This window comes from Geospiza fortis, unplaced genomic scaffold (assembly GCF_000277835.1).
Source record: "Geospiza fortis unplaced genomic scaffold, GeoFor_1.0 scaffold325, whole genome shotgun sequence".
Taxonomy (NCBI): Eukaryota; Metazoa; Chordata; class Aves; order Passeriformes; family Thraupidae; genus Geospiza; species Geospiza fortis.
The window spans coordinates 1708551-1733287 of NW_005054427.1; the positions used below are offsets into that span (position 1 = coordinate 1708551).

Here is a 24737-nt window from a genome sequence, read left to right on the forward strand (position 1 = left end):
ACCTCTTCCAGATTATTTATTCCACACGTTACCAGTGCACAGTGCTATAAAAGGTAGGACAGACTGGCAAATTATGCATTGCTTAAGAAAGTGGGGGTTAAATGATCTGACCTTCAACTTTTGGAATTGATTTTTGTCTGTTTCAAGTTCAAAGAATTTGGTGACAATTCAAACAAAGACATGTACATCTGAAGTGACTACCAATTAATTAAAGCAATTTTGTAAGAATGTAAAGCTTTATAAATTTAGGTTTCATTCATATATTGAAGACTTTTGTTAAATAGAATAATCTGAAAATAACTCAGAAATTACAGGAAATTTCAAAATTATTTTGAATTTTGAAAGCAAAGGATTTTGCATGATTAAATAAAAAATTACTTGCAAATGTGGACCAATTGAAAATTCAATTTTGTTTTTAAATTTAAAAATCAATTTCATTGTTTCTAAGGAAATCCTTTAAATTTTTTTTAACATTGCTACAATATCTTAGGAAGTTAAGCCAGGTGATATTTGTGTATAGTATCTGAAATGGTTTCTGTTCCCTCTTGGAAAACAAGTTTTGAAACATTGGCAGGCATTCAGAGCAAAATCACACCTCTTTTCTTTTTTTAGCAAACACTGTTTAGATATTCTCTATACCCTCTGTTCTGTGCTGCATTTTACTACATCTTGATGTGTGAATTAAAGCACTGAAATGCGTTTTAAAGAAATCCTCCATCTGGAAAAAGGAAATAATGTGTGAGACACCAAACAGATTGAGTTCTTCAGATAGGTTTCTGTTTTAGAGCAAATAATTGCATTAGGAATTAAAAAAATGAATATGTGGTGATGAAGACAGCTGCAGTGCTCCTGAAAAGCAGACAGCTTCTCTAAGGCGTTGGCAAACTACTATTCTACGTCAAGATAATTAAGGCAAAGTGAATTTTTCTCCCTATTTGGAAACAGGGTAACAAAATTCTAAGTTCATGCTTTCTATTTACCTGCTCTTATTTCATTTACAGGAGCTCCCAGATTCTCTGAAAGAACAGGTCTATCTGAAAGAATGGCATGTGTACAATACATTGATACAAACCATTCCAGCCTACCTTGCACTATTTCAAGATCTGAGAGTATTGGAATTGTCAAAAAATCAAATCAACCATCTTCCAGCAGAGATTGGTGAGTTGGTCCAAGATGTTCAGATATTTTATACTCATACCATTTAACTCTATTGCAGAGAAATGAGTATCCATGGATATTCTTGTTAATTTACTGATAATTGTATTCCTCCTTTACACTGAACAGTCCCCACTACATTTTTATATCTCTCTGGCTTTTATTATACTTGCAAAATTGCCCTGAGAGCTATGAATATGATGTGGGAAAAAGTTAGGACGTTTTTGTTATCTAAGGCAGTTATTGCTTGTATTCACATAGATGGAGAGTTGTTTGTGGAACAGGTGGTGTTTTATATTTCTTACAGATTAAGAAAAATAGAAATATTACAGAATTTTAGGCCTCAAACAAGATGAATTGAAACATAAGATTGCGGGGAAATGGAATAAAAAAATAGAATCCTGCAAAAATATACATTTTAATTTTTTTAAGAGTTCAGTAATGATCTTAATTTATTAAAGAGACATATCATAGACCAATTTATTCATAGAAAAATTTGAATTGGAAGAGACCTTAAAGGTCTTCTAGTTCCAACCCCATTGCTGTGGGCAGGGACACCTTTCATTAAACCAGGTTGGTCAGAGCCCCTTCCAACCTGGCATTGAATGTTTCCAGGGATGTTGCTTCCACCGCGAAGAATTTCTTTATGATATCTAAACCAAATCTACTCAACCTGGTGTTCTAAGTTTTAGAGAAACAAATTCTCAATGCTTAAATACTTTGGTCCTTGCCATTTTAAGCTACGTAACAATGATTTTAACGCTTGCCTCACCTAATTTTTTCAGTCTTACAATAGAAAAGCTTGTATTGGTATTGAGAGGGATTTACTACCCTTACAATGAAAAAATATAGTTGTAACAGGTGACATGTTTGAGAGCTGAAGAAACTGGGCCCATTGTGGGCTCACCAGTGTCAAGCTCATGTACCTAGGTGTACTGATACCTCAGCCTTTGATTTGAAATACAGCAGTCCTAAGCTTTTCCCATGAGTGCCATTCCTTATCTACATTAAGAAAGAACAGTTTAAAGAATAAAAACCTCACCTCTCTTGATATCAAAAGTTTAACTAAAAAAAGCAGGAAGAGGAGGAGCATCCCAAAACACAGAAATCTGAGCTAGAACTTTCTACTCTCTTAGTATTCTGTTAGTCAAGTAACACTCATGCTTTTGATTTATTTACTAGCACTATATTTTAGAAAGAAAATTTTACATGGACATGGAGCTCCATTTTATAGCTTCAGCCTGGCATCTAAACACACTAACAGATAGTAAACAAGACACGAGCAGGACATAATGGACATAAAATGAACATTAACTGTTTTATCAGCACTTCAACCGCAGAACTCAGATAGGTCAGTGAGTTTAATGGACAAACTCCTTATAAGACATAGTTTGGAAGAAAGTGGAAATAGCATGGAAGAAAAGGGAAAGACTGCTAGTTTGCTGCCAGATGCTACCCTAAAGCGTTAAACGGAGGGTTTTAAGGGGTTGTTGCTTAACCATCAAGGCAGGTAGAAGCAGGAAAATTTTTCTTTATTCTTATAATGTTATGCTCTGTTAATGAAAATGATCCCTAAAAAAAAACACCCACTAATGCTACTAAGATCTCTTTCTACAATAAATGCATGAACACAGATCTCAGAATCACAGAATTGTTAAGATTGGAAATGGCCTCTAAGATCATTGTGGCCAACCATAAACCTATCCCCACTGTGTTCCTCTCTAAACCATGTCCCTGAGTGACACACACGCACACATTTTTTTAGCATTTTCGAGGATGGTAATTTTGCCTGTTATTTGGGTGGCCTGTTCCAATGCCCGGCCAACTTTTCAGTGAAGAATTTTTCATCTAATATCTAATCTAGACATCCCACTGTGCAACTTGAGGTAATTTCCTCTCATCCTTTCTCTTCTCCTGCTTTTTACATGGGAGAATAGACAGACCCAAACCTTGCTATACCCTGCTTTTCAGGCAGTTGTAGAGAGTGATAAGGTCGCCTTGCTTTTCTCCAGGATCAACAATACCAGCTCCCTCAGCTGCTCCCCATAAAATTTGTGCTCTCCAGCTCTGTTGCCCTTCTCTGGATGCTCTGCATCACCTCAGTGTCTGAGGTTTGTGGATTAGAAATGGTATTCCCTAATTTAATGTTCCCACTGAAGCACTCCAAACCATGTGCCACTCACTCATTCCTGTCTCCCTCTTCCCTCCCCTTTCAGTCATGTGGAGAGGAAAATTTGAGGTACAAAACGTAAAGATCACGAGTTGAGATAAGAACAATGTACTAGAAACAGATGGAATGTCAGTTACAGAGCAAAGTGATATCCAACTGCACTTCCTTGACCAGAAGAGACCCCTTCTCCTACCCCTGTGAACTCTGTGAAGTGGTATAGAATAACTTCTGGGTATTAGGAATGCCCCCTCCTGGCAGCTGCAAAATTTAACCCTCTCCTGGTCAAAACCAGGACAGGAGCCCAGAACTGAACACAGGATTTGAGGTGTGGTCTCACCAATGTTGAGTACAATAGGACAAAAACTTCCTTGGTCCTGCTGGCCACACTATTTTTGATACAGGCCAGGATGTGTTTGGCTTTCTTGGCCACCTGGGCACACTGCTGAACTGGCTTTCAACCAGCATCCCCTGGTCCTTTTCTGCCAGGCAGCTTTCCTGCTCCTTTTCCCCAAGTCTGTAGTGCTGTCTGGGGCTATTGTGACCCGAGGACAGGACGTAGCTCATATAATTGCCCTTGGTCCATTGTCCAGCTGGTCCAGATGACTCTGAATATCTTTCCTACTCTCTAGTAGATCAATCTTCCTACCCAATTTAGTGTTGTTTGCAAAGTGGCTTAGGGGACACTTGATCTCCACATCCAGATCAACAGTGACTTTGGGTTAGACTCAGTGATCTTTGGGTCGGACTTGATGATCTGGGTTTGACTTAATGATCTTGAAGGTCTCTTCCAGCCCAGTGATTCTGCGATTCTGTAATAAAGACTCTAAAGAGGGCTGGCCCCAACACTGAGTCCTGGGGAACACCACTGATGACCAGGGGAGAGGTAGATTGTTCTAGTAGAAGGTAATGTGGAGCCTTTATCAGTCTTTTTTTGGGAAACAAGGAAAAAGGTCTCATTGTTTCTAGTAGCAATCACTGTTCTTTCAACTGCATTAAAATTATGGGATTTCTGCTCATCAGTATCTTCTATGTAATTCCCATTCACTTTCCCTCCAATATGTTTATCTCGCTAGCTTACACCCATGATTTATTTCTTTCAATGTTTTTGTTGCTGTTTTGTTATGCAAATATTTGCCTGGAAGGGCCAGAGAATGTTAGAAAATCCTTTGTTGTAGGGCTTCCCTCAGACATGGTGTTAAAGCACTCACTATCCTCCTCTCGCCCGGCAACTTTTGTTCAGAAATTTTATTTCTCAAGATTCATTAAATCTAATAACTCCTCAGTGGAAGCATAGATTTGAACATTAGACACCGCATAACTAAATTAAGAAGTTTGCTAAGCTATAGATATTACTTATACCTACATATATATATATTATATATCTAATCTATATCTATACCCATATCTCTATCTATATCGAATATCTATCTATCTATGTAACTTATATATAATTCTATATTGCAGTAGTAATTCTAGCCTATCCAGAAAATAATGCATAATCATTCATGTAGTCTAAAATTAAACAATACAAAAATCCAATCCAAGACTGTTCAGCATTTTTTGCCAAAACTTCCTGATGCTCTTCAGTCTTACTGAATGTTGTGTGTTGACAGGCCACCTGTTAGCAAGGCACTGGAACTGCTCTTTTGTTATGGCATGAATTACAGAGGAGCTTAGTCTTAATTTTTGTAATGCTCTCTTTGTTTATGTGTAAAGGGTTGTGATTGCAAATTATAAATAGCTGTGCTTTTATTTCATGTACTATATATACATACAGAGATGAATATTAATGTGTATTGGAAATATTAATTATTTTCATAAGGCAATATTATGGAAGGTCTTGGATATTTTGAAGTTTTTGAATACTGCTTCTAAATAAATCTTTAATATTTTAAGTATACTTATATATAAGTCAACTTATCTACTAAATTTTCACAAGGAAAATTATCGATGTAGGTTTGATTTGGGAGCTCTAAGCAAAGAGTGAGGACTGAGTGTTAAATCAGAAAGTAAGGTGTCTGAAAAGGTTAAGTGCTAAGGTTTTCATCATTTTGTCTTCTGCTTACAAAATAGCAACAACTAGTTAAATATCATGGCTCAAACGTACTTGAGAGCAATGACAGATAGTTGATGTTGGCAGTGAACTACATTTTGTTGAGTCTTTAATCTTCAGACAGAATTGAAGTCAACTTTAGATCAACAAATCATCCAGCAGAGGATAACCTGGTTAGGCATATTATGACAACTTTTTATTCTCACAAGAGGTAAAGGTATAAGAGAACATCAGGTGACAGGAATATTTCCAATGAAAAGAATCATTGCTGCAGTAGAAGTTTCTGGACTTCTGGAATATTGACATTCATATTCCTGTTTTACTAGATTTAGAAGATAATGCTACACTCTGAATCAGAAAGAAGAAAGAGTTGAATCCATTATCAGATATTTCATATCAGATTTTTATAGTCACATATGTAAATGAACAAGAACATATTTGTAACAGAAAATGGCTGAAAATACTTTTGATTTGATAGTACTTGTGTAATAGCAAATATTCTAATCAGAATAAGAAAAAAGAAAAAAAGAAAAAGAAAAGAAAAGAAAAGAAAAGAAAAGAAAAGAAAAGAAAAGAAAAAAAGAAAAGAAAAGAAAAGAAAAGAAAAGAAAAGAAAAGAAAAGAAAAGAAAAGAAAAGAAAAGAAAAGAAAAGAAAAGAAAAGAAAAGAAAAGAAAAGAAAAGAAAAGAAAAGAAAAGAAAAGAAAAGAAAAGAAAAGAAAAGAAAAGAAAAGAAAAGAAAAGAAAAGAAAAGAAAAGAAAAGAAAAGAAAAGAAGTGCAGAATGGAGTTGTCTGTCTTAAAATGGTTTGCCTAGGAATAACAGAGAAAAAATCATGAATGAGGTGTAGCAAGGGGGTTTTCTTTGTCTTCTGAGTGAGATTACAGCTTTGGCTTTGACTCTGTGGCTGCAGTGCAATTGTTGCACGTAAAGTAGTGCTAGTACATTAGTAATTGCTATAATTGAAAATATCCAACAACATATCCTCATATTCACATAGGAAGTAGTGAACTGAAGTTCTATATGTTGCCAAAGCCTTTGTGCTGGCGTGGAACTGTAAGGTTATACTGGGATTTTTTTGTCCCATAAATTATACTTCTCAAATGGTTGTTAATAAAATATTTGTACTGCGTCCTCTCCCATTTTTGATTTTCCAAATATTTAGGATTAAAAATAACTGCTTTTTAGGCATACCTCATTATGAAATCACAGAAAATTTTTGTCTCTTTTCTACGCACAGTATAAAATTTCCTTTGTTAATATCATTAATGCAATTTTCTAGAACTCAGAAGGGAAAACTATTATTAGTAGAATTTTAAGTGACTTCTTGATACCTAAAATAGCTTTTTCTATTAATAAGATTCCCAGTGTGTTTTGTGAGTTTCCAAGAAGAAAATACATATTCTTAACTTAAATGCCTATTCTGAGGAACTGCAATCTCATCTATTACCTTTATTTATTCAGTATTCAGTGTTATTTTTCCAACAGCTAGATCTTGTATGAAACAGAGGAAAATTTTGTTTATATCCTTCCATTGGAGAGGCAGTATTAAACACTGGTGTCACAAGTTGTCTGTTTTTATGAGGTCATTTTGGACTCAGTTTTCAATGGCAGCCTCTCTTCTCACACTTCCTGAGTGGATGGCACTGAGGGCAGGAGCTGAGGGAGTTAAATCATTTGCACTGTAAGCAAAGATCCAGTTCATGACCATCTGAGGAGCCTGAATATAGACTGATATAGACAATGAGAACTGATAAGATGCATCCCAGAAGCTTGAGGGAGCTACCTGATGTAGCCACTAAGCCACTCTCTGAAAGTCATGGCAGTCAGGTAAAGTCCCAGGTGACTGAAAGATGGAAAATGTTGTGCCCATTTTAGAAGAAAGTAGAAAGGATGAAAGGGATCACGTGAATCTCCTGAGATTTAACACAGGTGCTGTGCTTGTGTTGAGGCATACTCTGCTATCAGCACAGACTGGGGATGAACAGATGCAGAGCAGCCCTGCCCAGAAGGACTTGGGGGTGCTGGTGGGTGAGAGGCTGGACATGACCCAGCCATGGGCACTCCCAGCCCAGAAAGCCAAACGTGTCCTGGGCTGCATCCAAAGCAGCGTGGGCAGCAGGGCCAGGGAGGGGATTCTGCCCCTCTGCTCTGCTCTGGTGAGAGCCCACCTGGAACCCTGCATCCAGCTCTGGGGTCCCAGCACAGGAAGGATTTAGGCCTGTCGGAGTGATATCAGAGGAGAGACACAAGGGTGATTACAGGGATGGAGGGCCTCTCCTATGATGACAGGCTGAGAGAAATTAGCTTGTTAAGCCTATAGGAAAGAAGGCTCTGGGGTGACCTTTCTGTGGCTTTTCAGTACCTGGAGGAGGCCTCTAAAAATAGCTGGATAGCTGTTTACAGGCGCATGTAGTAACAGGACAAAGGGTAATGGCCATAAACTTAAAGAGGGTAGGTTTAGTTTAGATCTTACATAGTCTTCCTCTGAGGGTGATCAGGCAATTAAACAGGTTGCCTAGATAAACTGTGTATGCTCCATCCCTGGAAGTGTTCAAGACCAGACTGGATGGGGATGGGGCTTTGAGAACCCTGGTCTAGTGAAAGGTGGCCTTGCCCATGGCAGAGAGGCTGGAACTAGATGATTCATAAGGTCCCTTCCAAGCCAAGCCATTCCATATTTCAATTATTCTATGCTTGTAAATTAATGGAAAAATTTTCCAGCGTTTTCCAAGTGGATCTACATTTGCATTGAATAGGATCCTTAGACAATAAGGCATTCTGTAACCTCATCTGTATTTTGTCTCTGACGCCTTGTTAGAACCACTAATGTAGGCTTGTGTAAAAGGTGAATTTGTACTAGCATTATTAGAATGCTGCTTTGCTCTTTAGAAATTACAGAATTTAATTACCGATTCAGATGCAGATTTTAATTACCAATTCAGGTTTTAAAAAATTTATTAAAAATTTAAGCTGTGAATAAGTGCGACAACTATGACACTGGATCTCCCATCTAAAAAAGAAATCTTAATTGGGAAACTTTCAGGGACATCATAGATTTAATTTTGGTTTTTAGTACCTCTCCATGGAAAACACAGAAATGTTATCTGTTTAATTCCAGAATTTACATATTTTATAGAATGAAAATTCAGCAGCATGAAGCATAGTTAAAAGGAGTATTGTACAGCAATGATTTTACTATTACTACTTTTAATTCAGAAGTTGTGTTTGACTATTATATGGATGTATAAGTAACATGTGTGGGAGTCAAATCCTGTTTTGCATTTATGCAGTCACGGAAGGGATGTCACCTCCTCACTCCCCTCCTGAAGTGCCTCAATGGCTGTATTACGTGCTCATTAAGCCTGATTTTACTGGGCACCCTACCAAAGATGGTGGATAACTTCTGCATTAAGAAGACATAAATAAGCCCCTAGATGCAGGTTTCAGGGTTGTGAAAATCCATACTGCCTTATCACCCTTCTTATTCCCTCTCCTCCAAATGGCAATGTCTGTGGTATTTGAAGAATATTTTGGGATTCATCCCTCCACAATTTTGTGTACTTTAGGTCAAAACACAGAATTTGAGAATCTTTAGTTTTCATGCATGTTTTTTACAGTCAGACATTTGTGCTCTCTCTCTTACAAAGTTTGCCTAGCAGGTTTCACTCTGTAATCTGGATTACCATTCTGACAGCTCATATAGCCTAACTCTGTCCTCATCTACATTGTTTGTTACAAACATTTAAAACAGTTATTTACAGGAAGGAATCATTAGAGGTGTGGAGCTGAATGGAAACCAGTTTGAAATAAAAATTTTATAAAGGAAAAGCAATTGTTCCCAACTAATTTGGTTTCTATCTTTCCAAAATATGATTGAGCTTCAAGCAGTAGATCTTGTCTACCTGGTATTCCATGACCAGTTTGATACTATGAGAAAATGAATGTTTGAGAGAACTATGGAAAATGAATGTTTGACTCTAACAGAATGCACTTTGATGCCACAATTGTGAAATGAGGAAAAGACTTCTTAAACCAGAGGCAAAAATGTGTTTACTTGGAAAGAGAAGGTGTTGGTCATGAAGGAGGTAATTTGTGGATTTTCTCAAGGATCAGTCTTGACACTTAGCAATTTTCAGGAACAGGGTTACTGAAATTTTCTGACGCAGTTTGTCTGTGTGTTGTCACTGCAAAACAGGTGGAAATATGGAAAGGCTGATGAGCAGATAGACTTCTAAAAAAATACAGAGATTAAATTCACAGTTGCAGAGCTCAAGATCATGTATTCAGTTTTTGTGCAGCATGTCAGAGATCATTAAATGCAAAAAACAGAAGAAATAAAATTCCAAATCTAACAGTCACGGGAGGACTATACAGTAATTTTAGATGAGAACAGATGCAAAATAAGTCTATTAAGACCATTTAAGATGGGGAATTTTTATTTTGTCAGCAGAGACTAGAAAAAATGGCTTATTCAGGCTAGTAAAATTAATTCTGAGATGTCTGTTAACTATGAAAACATCAGAAGTAAACACCAGGTAAGGAAAAAAAAACTAGTGAAAGATGAACTAGACAAAAGAATGGATGTTTATAAAACTTCTACAAATAAATTTAGGCTAGCAATCTGAAGATTATTCAAAATAAAGAAAATTAGGAAACTCAGTAACTTCTAATAATAGCATAATAGCAGCAGATGTAAAAAATAAACTACTTTCCAAATGGAATGTGAGAAATGAAAAAAAACGTGATTATGTGAAGTGGTCATGCAAGGATTTTATCCAGGATATCCTGGTTAGTCTTATATATTTCTTATCACCCTAAAGGGTGTGTTATTGCTTGACTACTGCTCGCTTGTCAAGTGGCATAACTTAATCAACTGAAGAGCCCAGAGGTGAAAAATAGCCCCTATAGAATTCCAAGAGATTACTCCCTGCAGGCAGATCTTGACAAGCTTCATCCCATTCATCTATGTTGTCCTGCATTTGTTATGGAAATAAAATTCAATTGCATGACTCATGCCTTTTCCCAGTAATTTTCATAATCTTAGTCACAGCAATTACTGTAAATTGACTAGAATCTGTAGTGCCCTTCTGTTGTGTTAGAGAGAGACTATGTATGACAAGAAAAAATGTGATGCATTTTTAACTTATCTTTTTTCTCACACTTGCAAACCATACTGGGAACATTGACATACATGTCAGGTGCTGTGAAAGCCAGGCAGAGAAGCTGTGCTTGAGTTCATCCCACTACCCAGAAAGGCTGTTATATTTTTGTGATTTCTTTTTCATAAATGGTTCTGCTCCATGTCTCTAATGCATCAGAGATGACCACCTGAGCAGAGTTAGATGAGACAGTGACTAGCGTGTTGGTAACTCCAGATGCCTTGCCGAGTCTCCCATTAGTAGTTAGTTCTTCGATTACTAATGGAACTGAGAGGTAGAACTTTCAGTGACTGAAAAATTAGCAATATCTGTTGTGGTTTAGCACTTGTAGGCAGCTAAGCTTCATACAGCTTGCTCAGCCCCCTGCAGTCCAGTGTCCCACAGGAGGAGAGGGAGAAAAAGGGAAAGACAGAAGTGAGGAAACTCATGCATCAGGACAAAGACAGTTTGAAAAGAAGTAAACAAATCAGTGATGCAAAAGCAGTCATTCACCACAAATTGATCCACATTCAGTCTCTAAGCAATAGAGACCCTAAAACTCACTCCCATTCCCCCTCTGTCTCCAGCTTTTACTGCTGAATGTGACTATAGCATATTCCTTTGGTCAGTTTGGATCCAATGTGTCAGCCTTGTCATCTCTCAGCCTCTCACCCACTCCTAGCTGACTCAGTGGGGCACCAGAGTGAGAAAAAATTTTTTTGCCATATTAGCACTGTTCAGTTATTACCATTGTTTGGTTATAAATCCAGAACATAACACTATATGAGTTGCTATGAGAAGCACTAACTCCATTCCAGATAGAACCAGTACAATATTCCTGTGCTGAAAGAACAGGCAAAGCATTCCAGGGCTATTGAATAAATGGTTCTTCTTTCATTCCAATGGGATTTTCTCTCCTTTATCAAGGGATTAGTTGGTTGAGGAAGTAAATTGTGATTTTCTGATTCTCTAGTTTTAAGGCATTTCTGTCTCAGTCATAATTTTTTGCAATGAAGTGGTAAATTCATGGTTATGACACTTAGCACGTGATATAATATTGTCATCTACATTATGATACCAAACCTGGTGAGGTTTCCTGATCAGTAGACTAAACTTCTATTACTTTCAGGTGATTAAAATGTAGTTCACATATTGATACAATTAAATTTGTTTTATTACCCCAATGACCCTTGTCAGATAATAGTGTACTGGCAAAACGATGCCTGTTGTAGTCTTACAGAAATCTTTTCTTCTATTTTAACTAAACCAGCAGCTTACAGTAAAAGAAAATAAGGTCACAATCCTAAAAGGAAAACTGAATTTTGAAATACACCTCAGTTTCTGGCAGAGCTAGAACTGGAAGGAAGCTGGGTGGAAGACCCTGTGTTTTTCTTTGTTGTAACTTGTTGAGATTAATGCAACAGAGTTATCACAATATATGCCTTGTCTGCCACATGTGAGATGATTTGGGTGGTCCAGTCGTTGTTTAAAGACAATGTTGTGTCCAAGAGAAACTGTGGGGTTTTTGTAAAATGCTGTGTGATCTGACAACTGCTAGCATTGGCCATCAAACTACATGTCTCTGTCTCTGGCAACAGCAACTTCTCAGGGAAAAGAATGTAGGACTTTCTAGTCCTTATGTCTCTTCTCTGTCCTCTTCTGTGGAAGCCCTAAATACCCTCTGGTGAGAATTTCCATAGATTGCAAAAGGTGAACAACTCTAAGCCAACATTTGCTTTGGGAGAAGTTTAACTAAATGTTAATGTCTTAAGGATAAGGACTACGACACTGACTTGAGGACACTTTGTACTCTGCAGTGTCAAACAAATCTAACGAAACACCAGATTCTTAAAAAAAATTGGTTATAAATAGAAGACTGATTGTTATGATTTAGGTGGTACCCCCAATTCAGTGGCCCCCCAAGACTCTTCAAACCATGCACCACTCCATCTTGCTCCCTGGCTTTCCCCTTCTCCTCTTTCTGTAGCACTCTGGAGAGGAGAATGGGAGGAACAAAAAGTAAAGATTGCACACTGACAGAAGAAAAAATTTACTAGAAACAGCAATAAGTTAATGAAATGTACAGTAACAACCACAATACTAATGACAGAAGTTACAAGAAAAGATGCCATTCACACAGAAAAAAAACTCTGGCAACACAAAATTAATAAATCAAACGGCTCCCTCCGCCAGGGTTACTTGCCCAAATCAGAACCCCTTCTTGCTGGAAAAAAGTCTCTTTCTCCCACTCCTGACAATGATGTGAGGTGATATAGAATAATGTCTGGGTCCTAGCCATGCCTTTTATCAGCTGCTGGAAAAATTAGTCCTGTCCTGGCCAGACCTGGAACTCTGATTTATGTAAGTTTTTGGTTGCTGTGTCTTCTCTTGCATTAAAAATATCTAGTCTGCTTTGAGAACTTGTTGACAATGATACTGTTCTCTCCCAGTTTCCAGTTGCTGAATTGCATTTGTGTTTCTTACTTCTGCATTTTCTTCTAAATGATGCATTCTGTCACTGGGTAGAAGGCAATACTACAGGAAAATAAATTAATAGAGGGAAATATTGTAGATCCTTATATATATCCTTACAGGAATATCCTTACAGGAAGGGATGCCATCCAGGACCACCTTGACAAACTTGAGGGGTGGGTTCATGTGAACTTCATGGAAGTCAACAGGGGAAAGTACAAGATCCTGCTCATGTGCTGGGACAATTTCTAATATTGGTGCAGACTGGGTGTGAATGGATTGGGAACAGCTCTACAGAGAAGGGCTTGAGAATACTGGTGAATGAGAATTGGATGTGAGCTGGCAATGTGCATTTGCAGCCCAGAAAGCCAATGGTATCTTGAGCAAAAAGAGTGTGACCAGTATGTTGAAGGGAGGGTGCCACTGTGAGACTCCACCTGGTAAACTTAATCCAGTCCTGGGGCTGCCGGTATAAGAAAAGCATGAGCCTGCTGGAATGGCTTCAGTGAAGGGCTGTGAAGATTGCCAGAGGTCCAGAACACTTCTATGAAGGAAAGTTGAGACAGTTGGGAGGGTTTAGACTGAAGGAGAGAAGGTTCTGTTGTCACCTTATTGCCACCTTTCAACATTTAAAGTGCACTTATGGGAAAGGTAGGGGGAGACTTTTCACCAGTGCCTGTACTGACAGGACAAGGGACAACAGTTTCAAATGGAAAGAGAGTTGGTGTAGATTGGACCTAAGAAATTTTTTATGATGAAGGAGATGTGACATTGGAGCAGTATGCCTGGAGAAATTGTGCATGACTCATCATGGGAAGTATTCAGACAGATTGGAGAGGGCCTTGTACTAGATGATTTTTGAAGGTTCTTTCCAAATGAAACCATTTGTGATTTGCAATTCCGTGATCATTCACGTAATACAAAAACCAGGCTTTCCATAAAATGTTCTCATTTTGTTATGTATTAATAATTCCTTTGCTACCACATTAACTGTTTGATACATTCAAATCTCTTCCAGTTTGATTTTATCACTGAATAACTTGCATTTTTTTCAGGATATTGCATTTTAATTATGTTTCTAACCCTCTTTTTGTTCACAATTATGTAATGTTATAATTTGAAGAAACAAAAAACTGTTACTAAATGTAGCATAGAATATTATAATGGCCTTTAAATTAAGCCAGTGGATATGATAAATCACAAAAAAGAAAATAATGAAACACATGCACACATCCATTATATAATCAAAAGTGTGCTATGCAGGATACTAAAGACAGAATTCTTGATGTGAGTTTAGTGGGAGAGATTGTTCTCAATGAGGAGGTTGTATAAAAGTTGCAAAGATGCGTTTCAGTTGGCAGGTAAATAAATTTTCTACAGTGGCCAAGCCAAAAGCCAACTTCACTAGTTTCAAATGAGGTCAAGAGTCATCTCATTGTTAGAAGAAACAAGATCTTTGAATGTCTTTGCTGTTTCCTTTCAAACTCTCTCCAAAAACATTGCTGATTAAGGGCACTATTGCCCCTCAAAATGTTAGTGATCACTGCAGAAAATATTTATTAATCTTATTCATCATCACAATAAGGAGCTTTTTCTTTGCTTAAATGAGTATACCTTTTATTTTTGCTTTCTCTCTCTTTCTTTTATTTTTTAAGTACACTGATTTGAATTATCTTACCCTCACAGGCTGCTTAAAAAACCTCAAAGTGCTCAATGTGAGTTTCAATAATTTGAAGTCAGTTCCTCCAGAACTGGGTGATTGTGAGAATCTAGAAAAACTGGATTTGTCTGGAAATATGGAAATAACAGAGCTCCCATTTGAAGTAAGATAACAATCTATGTTCATTTCCATCTTTTTTATTTGGCGTAAAATGTATTTTATTATAGTGTTCAAATCTTTTCTTAACAGATTAAATAATATTCCTTGAAGTTTTCAACAATAATGTTTTACTAGTAATATCATTGAAAATGTCTTAGAAGCACTTAAATAGGGCCAAGGTACTTTGTTTTGGTTTTCCAGTAACTAAATTTTACTTGTATATATTCTGATATATTAAGGAGGACAGGATCCTAAAGGGGATTTGGCTGTGGTAATAAGTAGAAGGCTGCAAATAGATGTTTTCTGTAAAAATAAAATACATCTTGGTAGTCAAATTCACATACACACTTTGTTCCCAGTGTCTGTTTTAGTTTAAAAACTGTATGGAAAGTTCTATAAACAGCACTGCATTTTGCTATTAGCACAAATATCTCTCTGAAAAGGATATTACATGTGAGGAATGGCATGAATGTATAATAGACTGAGAAAAGGACTCCCAGGCATGCACCAGCATTCTTTTCTTTCTGTTGTCTGCATAACTGCTCTCTGCCACAGCTGCTCTGAGACTTATTATCAGGGGAAATAAAATCATTGGCTGGTACCTAATCACAATTTTTGCTGTCATCTGTATTTCTCAGGTTCTTAATATCCTGATTTCTGGGGGGTGAGTAGAGGAACCTTCAGGGAAAAGTGTCAGACTCTTCTTTACTGATTCCTACTTTTTCCCTAAACATCTGTTACTGGTAATTCACTGGCAATGTTGGAGTGGATTAAACTTATGTGAGATCTGATTTAGCCCTAGGAAAGTAATAGTAATTAATTTCCTCCACTGATTTTTCATAGTAAAGAAGCTTATTTTAAAAGAATTGCTAAAATTTGAGTGAACAAAATGGAAACAAAGAGTGAACCTTCCCACAACAAATGGACATGAAAAAGAAATGCTAGCAACAGAATAAGCAGTGCAGGTGTCCTTTCTCCTGCCTCTTCTCCTTTGGATAGCAAAGTCAGTGACTGAAACAGATAGAATTTAACTAGTAAGAAGGAATCATAACGAAATCAGGAAATCATATGTCTTGAAGAGGCAAATGAATTAAACAAAATTATCTTAGAATATAAGATATTGTGAGAATATGTGAGTATATTCAAACCTGTGGATGGTAAATTTACTCCCTGTCACTGCTGTTTTAAAACCACTGAGTATTTTCCCAACTGCTTACGTAGGTCTTGTAGTGGAAGGATTTACCCATGTTTATGCATTATGGGTAGCCTTTGCATGGAAACCTACCTGTGCATGTAAATCTTTTCAGGGCTGAGCCTGAGAGACCGATGTTTCTTTTGGAGAGCTCTAAAATATTGTTTCCTTCCTAAAGTCTCCTATTCAATGAAATTGAAAGTTACAAAAGTGAGTGTAGGTTATGGCCTAATGGTTCACTTAAAACTTAGGAAAAAAAATTGGAGTTGTGCAAATAATTGTATATAATAGTAAAAACTGCAAGCAACATCATGCTAGTATGGTACAAAAGGTCAAGAAGAAAAATATTGGCATTATTTATTGTGTTTCTCTGGAGGCCGAAACTCAATTTATATTTTTAGTGATCTGGGAGGTAAGCTACACAAGTTCTTCTGATTCAGATTATAAACTCAGTTTCTCAGAATCAAAATTTCAAGGGCAGCTTTGGAAGCTGAACATACAATTAAAGAAACACTTTTGTTGAATGCTGTGAAATGCTGCTAAGTGTTTGGCCTTTAGCATACTCACTATGGCTCATATTATGCAGAACAAATGCATCAGAATCCTTGCTGACATAATAGGTGTCTAATGTTGACTCTCAGACAAATAGTGATTAGCAGGTAACTGTTTAATAAATTAAAATATTGAATTGGTCTTAACAGTCTAAAAAGGGAAAACAAAAAAATAGTGTTGGGCTAGCTTAGAATAGCCAAATGCCTACCTGTCTGATCACTGCCTACCTGTCTGATCACTTTATCCCCCTCTTCAGCATGACATTGGGAGGAAATATTTTGAGAAATCTCATAGTTCAAGATAAAAGACAGGGAGATTGTTTCTCAATTACTTTTGTGGGCAAAACCGGCTGTACTTTGGAAAGATTAATTTAATATTTGTCAACATATATTTCAGTAGCAAGAAACAAAGACAATAAAAAAAATCTTCCCCTCTCTCCCAAGGTCAGCTTAATTTCAGATTCCTATTCTGTCCCTGAGTAGTGCAGGGTGGCAAGGAAAGCTACAGCCAGAACGCAGTGGTTTATAGCTGCTTCTCCTTCATCTTCACACTTTTGTTCTCCCCTTGTCGTGGGGGTCGCCATGTCATGGGGGTCCCCATGGGCTGAGCTTTTTTCAGGAATATCCATCTGCAGCAGCATGAGTCTTCCATGAGCTGTAGTGTGGAGATCTACTCCACCATGCAGCACCTCCACTTCCTCCTGCTTTGACTTGGTATTTCCTCTGTTCTTTCTCACTCTTTCTATTTTCTCCCTTTCTCTGGTGGATCTTTCCCTCTTTCTTAAATCAGTTTTTAGAGTGGCACCACACACTTTGCTGAGGAGCTTTTCTGTGTCCTGTGCTTGATCCATTGGAGCCATCTGGAATTGTTGGTATCCATTTAGGGCAGCCTCTGGTGTCTTTCTGCAGAGCATCTTCCCCTGAACTCCCCACACTGCCAGCACATTGCCATGGACAAACAATACAAGTATTAATAACCACAAGTTAGCTTATATCATTTATTGTCCAATAGAATTGTTGCTAACATCCGTTAATCCAGTGAAATGCTCATAAGAGTTGGCTGCATCTCTCATGTGGAGTCAGTACTAGGAATTGGAGATTATAACAAAGCAAATATGTGCAAGCTCTGTTTTAGTAGGAGAATGGATTCTCTTTACAAACTAGGAAGAAAGACAAAACTTGGCAACCAATAGAAAAAAATAACACAGAAGATTTATAAATATGTTTCCTGTTTATCCTCTCTTAGGAAGTTAAATTTTTATTTGACTTTCAAGTCCTTAAAAGTTTCTTCTGGGAAGATTAAAGGAGTGTGCGAGAATGGCATCAGTATTCTTCAGTGTAAAACATAGTGAGAAGTAATAAAGGCCAGCTGAAGCCCGCTAGAATTTTTTATTTTATTTTATTTTTTTTTTTTTACATAGAGTAATGGCCAGAGAGACACCCCATCCAAAACCATGACATTATTCTTGTCCAAATGCACCTCATGAAGTGGCTGTATCAGCCTATAAGAAACATGCATGTGCAAGTGCCTGGACTATTTCTATTTGGAACTGTGCTTTGGAACTGTTCCTTGAGGGACATGCCTTGTGCAATAGCACCAGGAGGAAAGCACATTGCTCACTTCCTGGCAAAAAGGGCTTTGTCTGCTTGTAAAGGCCACTTTCAATACTCTGTAAGTCATCTCACTAAATCTTAAAATGAGGTAATCTGATGCTACATGAAAAAAAATTGAGGATGTGTGCTCTCATCTTTTACTTTCTCAAGGATTAGAACTTCATACCATTCCATATTATGTCCAAGGAAGAGAAATCTGTTTCAATGTCTTGCTTTCAATATTTTAAAATTTGTTCTGTTGTTGGATGTCTAACATTTTTAGATTTAGGTATTGATTAGATATTATCTAATAAAATATTTAGATATTATGTCTAACATTTTAACTATTAGTTAAAATCAATATTTGATTAGTATCAATTGAAAGTAAAACTTGTCAGAGAAAGTTTAGGGGTCTACAGTGGAGTTCAAATCTATATTAGCTGCACTTGCAAATAAGCAGTATCTTCCTCCAGACATGAGTGAAAATATAAATTGAAATAAAATATAAGTGTACATAAGAAAAGTCAACCTACATGACATTATGTTTATGTAGTCAGCTTGTAACAGATACTCACAGACCTCAGTAGCCAAGTTTAGCAGAGGAAGGTACACTATGAGGCCTAGGGCATAATCCTCCCTGATATGACACATACCTTGTAAGATTCTTAGGTGGAGAGGAATTTGTTCTTCTAGCTAAGATGCTCAGGAGAGGCATGCCTGGTACCTTATCCAGTCCCTCTCCCACCACAGTGTCATTATACTATATACTATATACTATATACTATATATTAGTAGTTACAGGGAGAAGGAGATGGATAGATTTATTTCCAAATTTCTTGTCTATTTTGTATGTGAATTTAAGCATTAGTATGATGCTGGTATTTGTATTTTAACTGTTGGATAGTGTTCCTCTCACTATTATCGTCATACAGGTTATGCAATAAAATTCTTCTTCCAGGAAAAAGCCCTGTATTATAAATAATATATTTTATTATTAAAGTTTGTAGAAAAACTGCTCTGACTTTTTTTTCAGGTGTGCTTTCTTCAGAAAGTATTGCTTTCTACAATTATTTACCGAACCACACAATTAGAGTTTCCTGTGCATGATATTTCAAAAAGATAGGTTTGTTGTGGATTCCTTTTTTTCTGCCAATAGTATTTCTGCAGCCAACAGCATCTATGTGACCCAAAGGAACTTCAATGAGAAGAGAGGGAATATGAAGAAGTTCTAATTTCCTCCATCCGTACCATCTGGTACGGCACATGCTGTCAGTCACAGGACAGGCAAGACATTCCACAATAGCATGAGCAAGACAGAAATGCTTATGCTAGATGTTCTGATACAGAAAACAAATTAAAAAGTTTTTTTTCAACATCATTATGCCTTGGACAGTTTTCAATACTACATCTGAGGAGTCCCAGTAAGTAACCAGAATTTTTTCTATATCATCTGGGTAGCGCAAAATGAAGAAATTAGAGACTGTTAAAGCATGTGAATAATTTGTCAAGCAGAGTGAGTATCTATGAATACCTACATCTTCATGTCAATCCTGTATGTACTGATCTTTGAAATTCTGAGAAATTAAAATGTTATGCTTCATGGTTTCTTTAACACACTGTGTTTTCAAAAGATCAAATTAAATCTTGTTTTGTATTTCTGCTGCACAGTTTCAGTTCAGTCCTAATATAAGCAAGCACAGACATGAAGACCTTTCAAAATCATAGAACTGTAGAATAGTTTGGGTTGGAAAGGATCTCTAAAGATCATTTAGGGCAACCCCCCTGCCATGGTCAGGAATATCTTTAATTAGAACAAGTTTCTAGGGCCCCATCTAATCTGGGGCCCTAGAATGTTTCCAGGAACAGGATATCTACCACCTTTCTGGAGAGCTTGTACCAGTGTTTCACCACCCTCGTTAAAACTGCCTTCCTCATATCGTCTATTTGTAAACTCCTTTAGGTTAAAATCATTACCCCTTGTCCTATCACAAGTTCCTACTAAAAACTGTCTCAATCTTTATTGGAAGCCCACTTTAAGAACTGAAAGGTCACAGTGAGGTCTCCCCTGAAACCTTCTCTTTTCCAGGTTAAACAATGCCAGCAGTCTCAGCCTGTCCTCACAGAGAAGGCTTTCCATTACTCTGATAATTTCTCTTATTCTCTTCTGGACCTACTCCCACAGGTCCATGTCCTCCCTGTGCTGGGACCCCAGAGCTGGATGCAGGGTTCCAGGTGGGCTCTCACCAGAGCAGAGCAGAGGGGCAGAATCCCCTCCCCGGCCCTGCTGCCCACGCTGCTTTGGATGCAGCCCAGGACACGTTTGGCTCTCTGGGCTGGGAGTGCCCGTGGCTGGATCATGTCCAGCCTCTCACCCACCAGCACCCCCAAGTCCTTCTGGGCAGGGCTGCTCTCCATCTGTTCATCCCCAGCCTGTGCTGGTACTGGGGATTGGCCTGACCCAGGTGCAGCTCCTTGTACTTGATCTTATTAAGTCTCATGATGCTCATGTGGATCTGGTTCCCAAGCTAGTCCAAGTCCCTGTGGATGACATTGCACCTCTCTGGGTGACATCTCATCTCATCTCATCACATCACATCAATCACCCAAACAGGTCAACTGCACCACTCAGCTGGGTGTCATCTGCAAATTTGTTGAGGGTCCGTTTGATCCCACTGCTTATATCATTGAGGAAGATACTTAATAGCACTGTTCCAATACAGACCCCTGAGGCACACCACTTCTCACCAACTCTCATTCAGATATTGAGAGATTGACCAGTATTCTGGGGATGACACCACCCAGCCAGTTCCTTATTCACTGACCTCTCCAGCCATCAAATCCCGCTCTCTCCATCTCAGCAAGAAGTATGTTGTGGGGAACCATGTCAAAGGCTTTACAGAAATCCATACAGATGACCCTTTCCTTATCTACTGATGGAGTCATTCCACTGTAGAAGGCCACCAGGCTGAGCAGGCAGAACATTTCCTTGGTGAAGATCTGCTGGCTGTCCTGAATCATCTCCCAGTCTTCTGCATGCCTTAGCATAGAGTATTGGGTTTGCATGGCCAGGTTTTGGTAGTGTGGTGCTACAGGGGTGGCTTCTATCAGAAGCTGCTAGGAGCTTCCTCCAAGTCTGGGAGAGCCAGTGTGAAGGCTGGGTAAGTCAGAAATGGTGGCAATGCTTCCGTTATATTTAATAATGAAATAAAAGTTATTGTGCAGCTGTAGTTGTAACCAGAGAAGAGTGGGGTAAGGACATGCAAAAGGAACAGTTCTGCAGACACCCACATTAGTGCAGAAGAAAGGGGAGGAGGTGCTCCAGGTGCCAGAACTGAGGTTCTGCTGCAGCCCATAGTGCAGACCATGGGGAGGCAGCTGTGCCTTTGCAGCCCATGGAGCTCCACATCCAAGTAGATGCAGAGATCCACTTATAGCTTCATCTTGGCCTTCCTCATCCCATCCCTGTACAAATGGAGCATGTTCCTATTGTCTTCTCAGGCTACCTGTCCCTGCTTCTGCTATGTGTTTGCTTCTTTCCCTTTAGTTTTACCAGCAGTTCCCCGATTAGCCATTCTAGTCCCTTGTCATCTTTGCCTGATCATTTACGCCTGGGCGTAGAAAGATCTTGTGCACTATGGAAGGCATCCTTAAATATCTACCAGCTCTGTTTTTCACCCTTGTCCCTGATGTAAGTTTCCCAAGGCATTGCTATTGACTAAGCCCTTGAAGAGCTGGAAATTTGCTTTCCTAAAGCTCAGGGTCCTGACATTGCTCTTCAACTGACTCATATCCCTCAGGACCATGAATTCCATTAGTGTATGATAACTGCAGCCCAGGTTGCTTCTAATCTTTGGGTCACCAATTAGTTTACTTGCATTGATGACCTATGGGTGCAGGAATACATTCCCTCTGGAAAGGCTTTCTATGGTCACAGGAGTTATAACTGGTGTTATTTCTCTTCTTTGCTTACCTGAAAAATATAATTATAAACAGTTGTCTCTTAAATAGTTTAATAATGCTAACAGGTGTGACCCTAAAAAACCCCTTGACATGATCGGGGATTTATTAGGCACTAACATTAGTCACCTATGATTTTCAAACACAACGGTATCCAGAACAGACATAAATAACTTTTTACACATTAATAAAATTCCAATTGATATTTTAAAACTGTGGTTCAATAACTGGAAAATTTTCAGTCTCTTTTGTCCTCTTTTTGTTAGTCTGTCCAGTCCTCTCATCAAAGCCATACATTTAGCAGGAAAAACAGAGGCACAAGCTCTATGCATGTGTGGACACTTCAAAATAAGTCCCCACTGGGCATTTTCATATAACTTCTTGTCTTTGTGATCAGTGAGTGACACATCTCAAACTCATTACCTGGTAGGTGGGAGATCAGCCATCTCTATAGAAATGTAAAATGTTAGGTTGTTTTACCAGCGCATTCTTCTTCAAATCCGTATGCTTCCAAACCTGTCTTGTTTCATTGCTATTTTTTTTTTAATGCATGTGACAATTATAAATAAAAAATGTAATCAAATGTACAGGACATTAGCTTCCCAGTGGTTTCAGCATCCAGTAAGGCACTGGAAGAATTCACCCACAGGTCCTTCCTGTCTTATTAAATGGGGCTGTAAAGAATCTGTTGAATCTTTATGTCTGTAAGATTTTTTATAGGTTTCAAAGGAGCCACATATCATATTTGTTAAAAATGGTTGTAAGTTTTGCTAAAAATGGAATTTTATTTGTGAAGGTTTTTCAGGACCATAAAACAGAGAGAAGTACTGTAGTTATGGGATTAACTTGGAACCGGGAAGCCAACTTCTGGTAAATTTTTAATTTTAAATCACTGGGAAGAGTCCAATTGACTGTGATTGGGCCATCATTTCTGTACATACATTTTTCAGTATCAGAAGGGGTTTTCCAATTGCTTAGCTTAGTTGTATCTCAATTAGACAGAATTTAATCTTGTCCTCTTTGCTCACGGCTTATATTCTCTTTGAATTTGCTTAAAGCTCATGATGAGTTGTTTCCCAGTGCAGGTGGTCAAAGTGTCAATCCATGCAAAACAACAGCTGTGTTGTGGAAAGATGCAATATCAAACATTAACAGGAGGGGTGTGAAACCCAAAAAAAGCAGGTGCAAAGGTGTTAGGTGTCAGAAGAGATTCTCAGAGGCCTTACTGCTGCAGGAGTTCTCATAAATGTTTTAATAGTTGAGGGGCTAAAGAAGGACACAGATCTATGTTAGGAAATAGGATTATGAAGTTAAGCATGGGAAAATGTGACAGTTGATCCCACTCTTGACACTGTGCTTCCAAAGCCTTCTGATTTATATGGCATAATTTTAAAACCACTTCACTATCAGAATAAGTCAGCAGCTAATAATAACAGTCCACTTCACTGGAGAGCTGACCCATGCTTACCTCCACGCTGTGGTGCCAGCGACCTTTCCTTTACCTTTCACATTAGTTCAGTAAAAGTAGTATCACCTTGCACAGGCTAAAACGTTTTTGCAATAGGGAATGACAGATAAGTAGTTTTACAGCATAAGGAAAGACTTAACAATGACCAAAGGGGCATAAAGTGAGCATTAAAACATGGCTATATTATTACAAAAAGCATGAATATAACTGTAAAAGAATTCAGTGGTAGGAAAGAGTATTTGGTACTGTTCCAGCCCTGCTTTCTCTCAAAACAGCTCCAGATCTCTTTGAAAGGAAAATAGGCTTTCAAAATTCAAATAATACATCCTCCATTCGTCTGTGAGATAATCTGAGGCAGATTTTATACAGCTATTGAATAGAAGCAGAGAGCAGAACAAATACATAGCACTACCAGACTTGCATGTTTTGTCTAGCAGAAAAATGTTTCTGGTGCCAACATACCTGGATTGATGGGAATCAAAACAGAGTTATAGCTGGAGGGAGAGACAAGCATGCAGATGATGAGTGGTATTATTTATTCCTTAAGAAGAATAAAGTTGGAGAGTATAATTGAAATTAATGTGTTTAATTTATTACTGAATATATTTCTATCAGTTGTTAAATAATTACAGGTAGTTACATGATTGATCAACTCTTCACAGCTGTAAAAAGCACCTGGTAAGGCTGACTGTCATTTTTATTCATCATCATTGATCAGTGTGAAAGACAATGAAGACATAGATAGCCTGATCACTTGAAAGTAGACATCATCCCAGGATTTTTTTATCTTGTATAGAACTCGGGTAAGATCTCTGCCTTACTAGTCCTGGATAAAAGAGTGTAGAATTATAACCAATATAAAGTGGAAAAGATGTTGAATTTGTAAAGGAATTCAAAGAAGGATATATCCCAGTGATTCCTGCTTTTGGCATCCTGAGATGCCAACTCACAAGCCTGGACTTCTGTCATTCTTAACTGTATTACAAAGCAGGATGAGCTCAGGTTAAGAAATGAATGACTGGAAAGCTTGGAACAAGTACAAAAAGTGGAGACATTTCTTCACTAGCTGTTTAGACTATCCATCTAATTAATTATTTTTACTTGTCATAGAGCCATTTACTACTGACGGAGTTTAGAAGGAGATGTGTAATTTTATGAATAATAAAA

General features: G+C 37.9%; 1 protein-coding gene across 1 annotated transcript in view; it reads left to right on the top strand.

The window, feature by feature from the left end:
- LRRC2 (leucine rich repeat containing 2) overlaps positions 1-24737 on the top strand; it is a 65383-nt gene that overhangs the window by 23829 nt on the left and 16817 nt on the right. Inside the window, exons 3-4 of the mRNA XM_005426889.2 lie at positions 1002-1158; positions 14677-14813. Coding sequence (XP_005426946.1) covers positions 1002-1158; positions 14677-14813 — 294 coding nt within the window. The remainder of the gene's footprint in view (positions 1-1001; positions 1159-14676; positions 14814-24737) is intronic.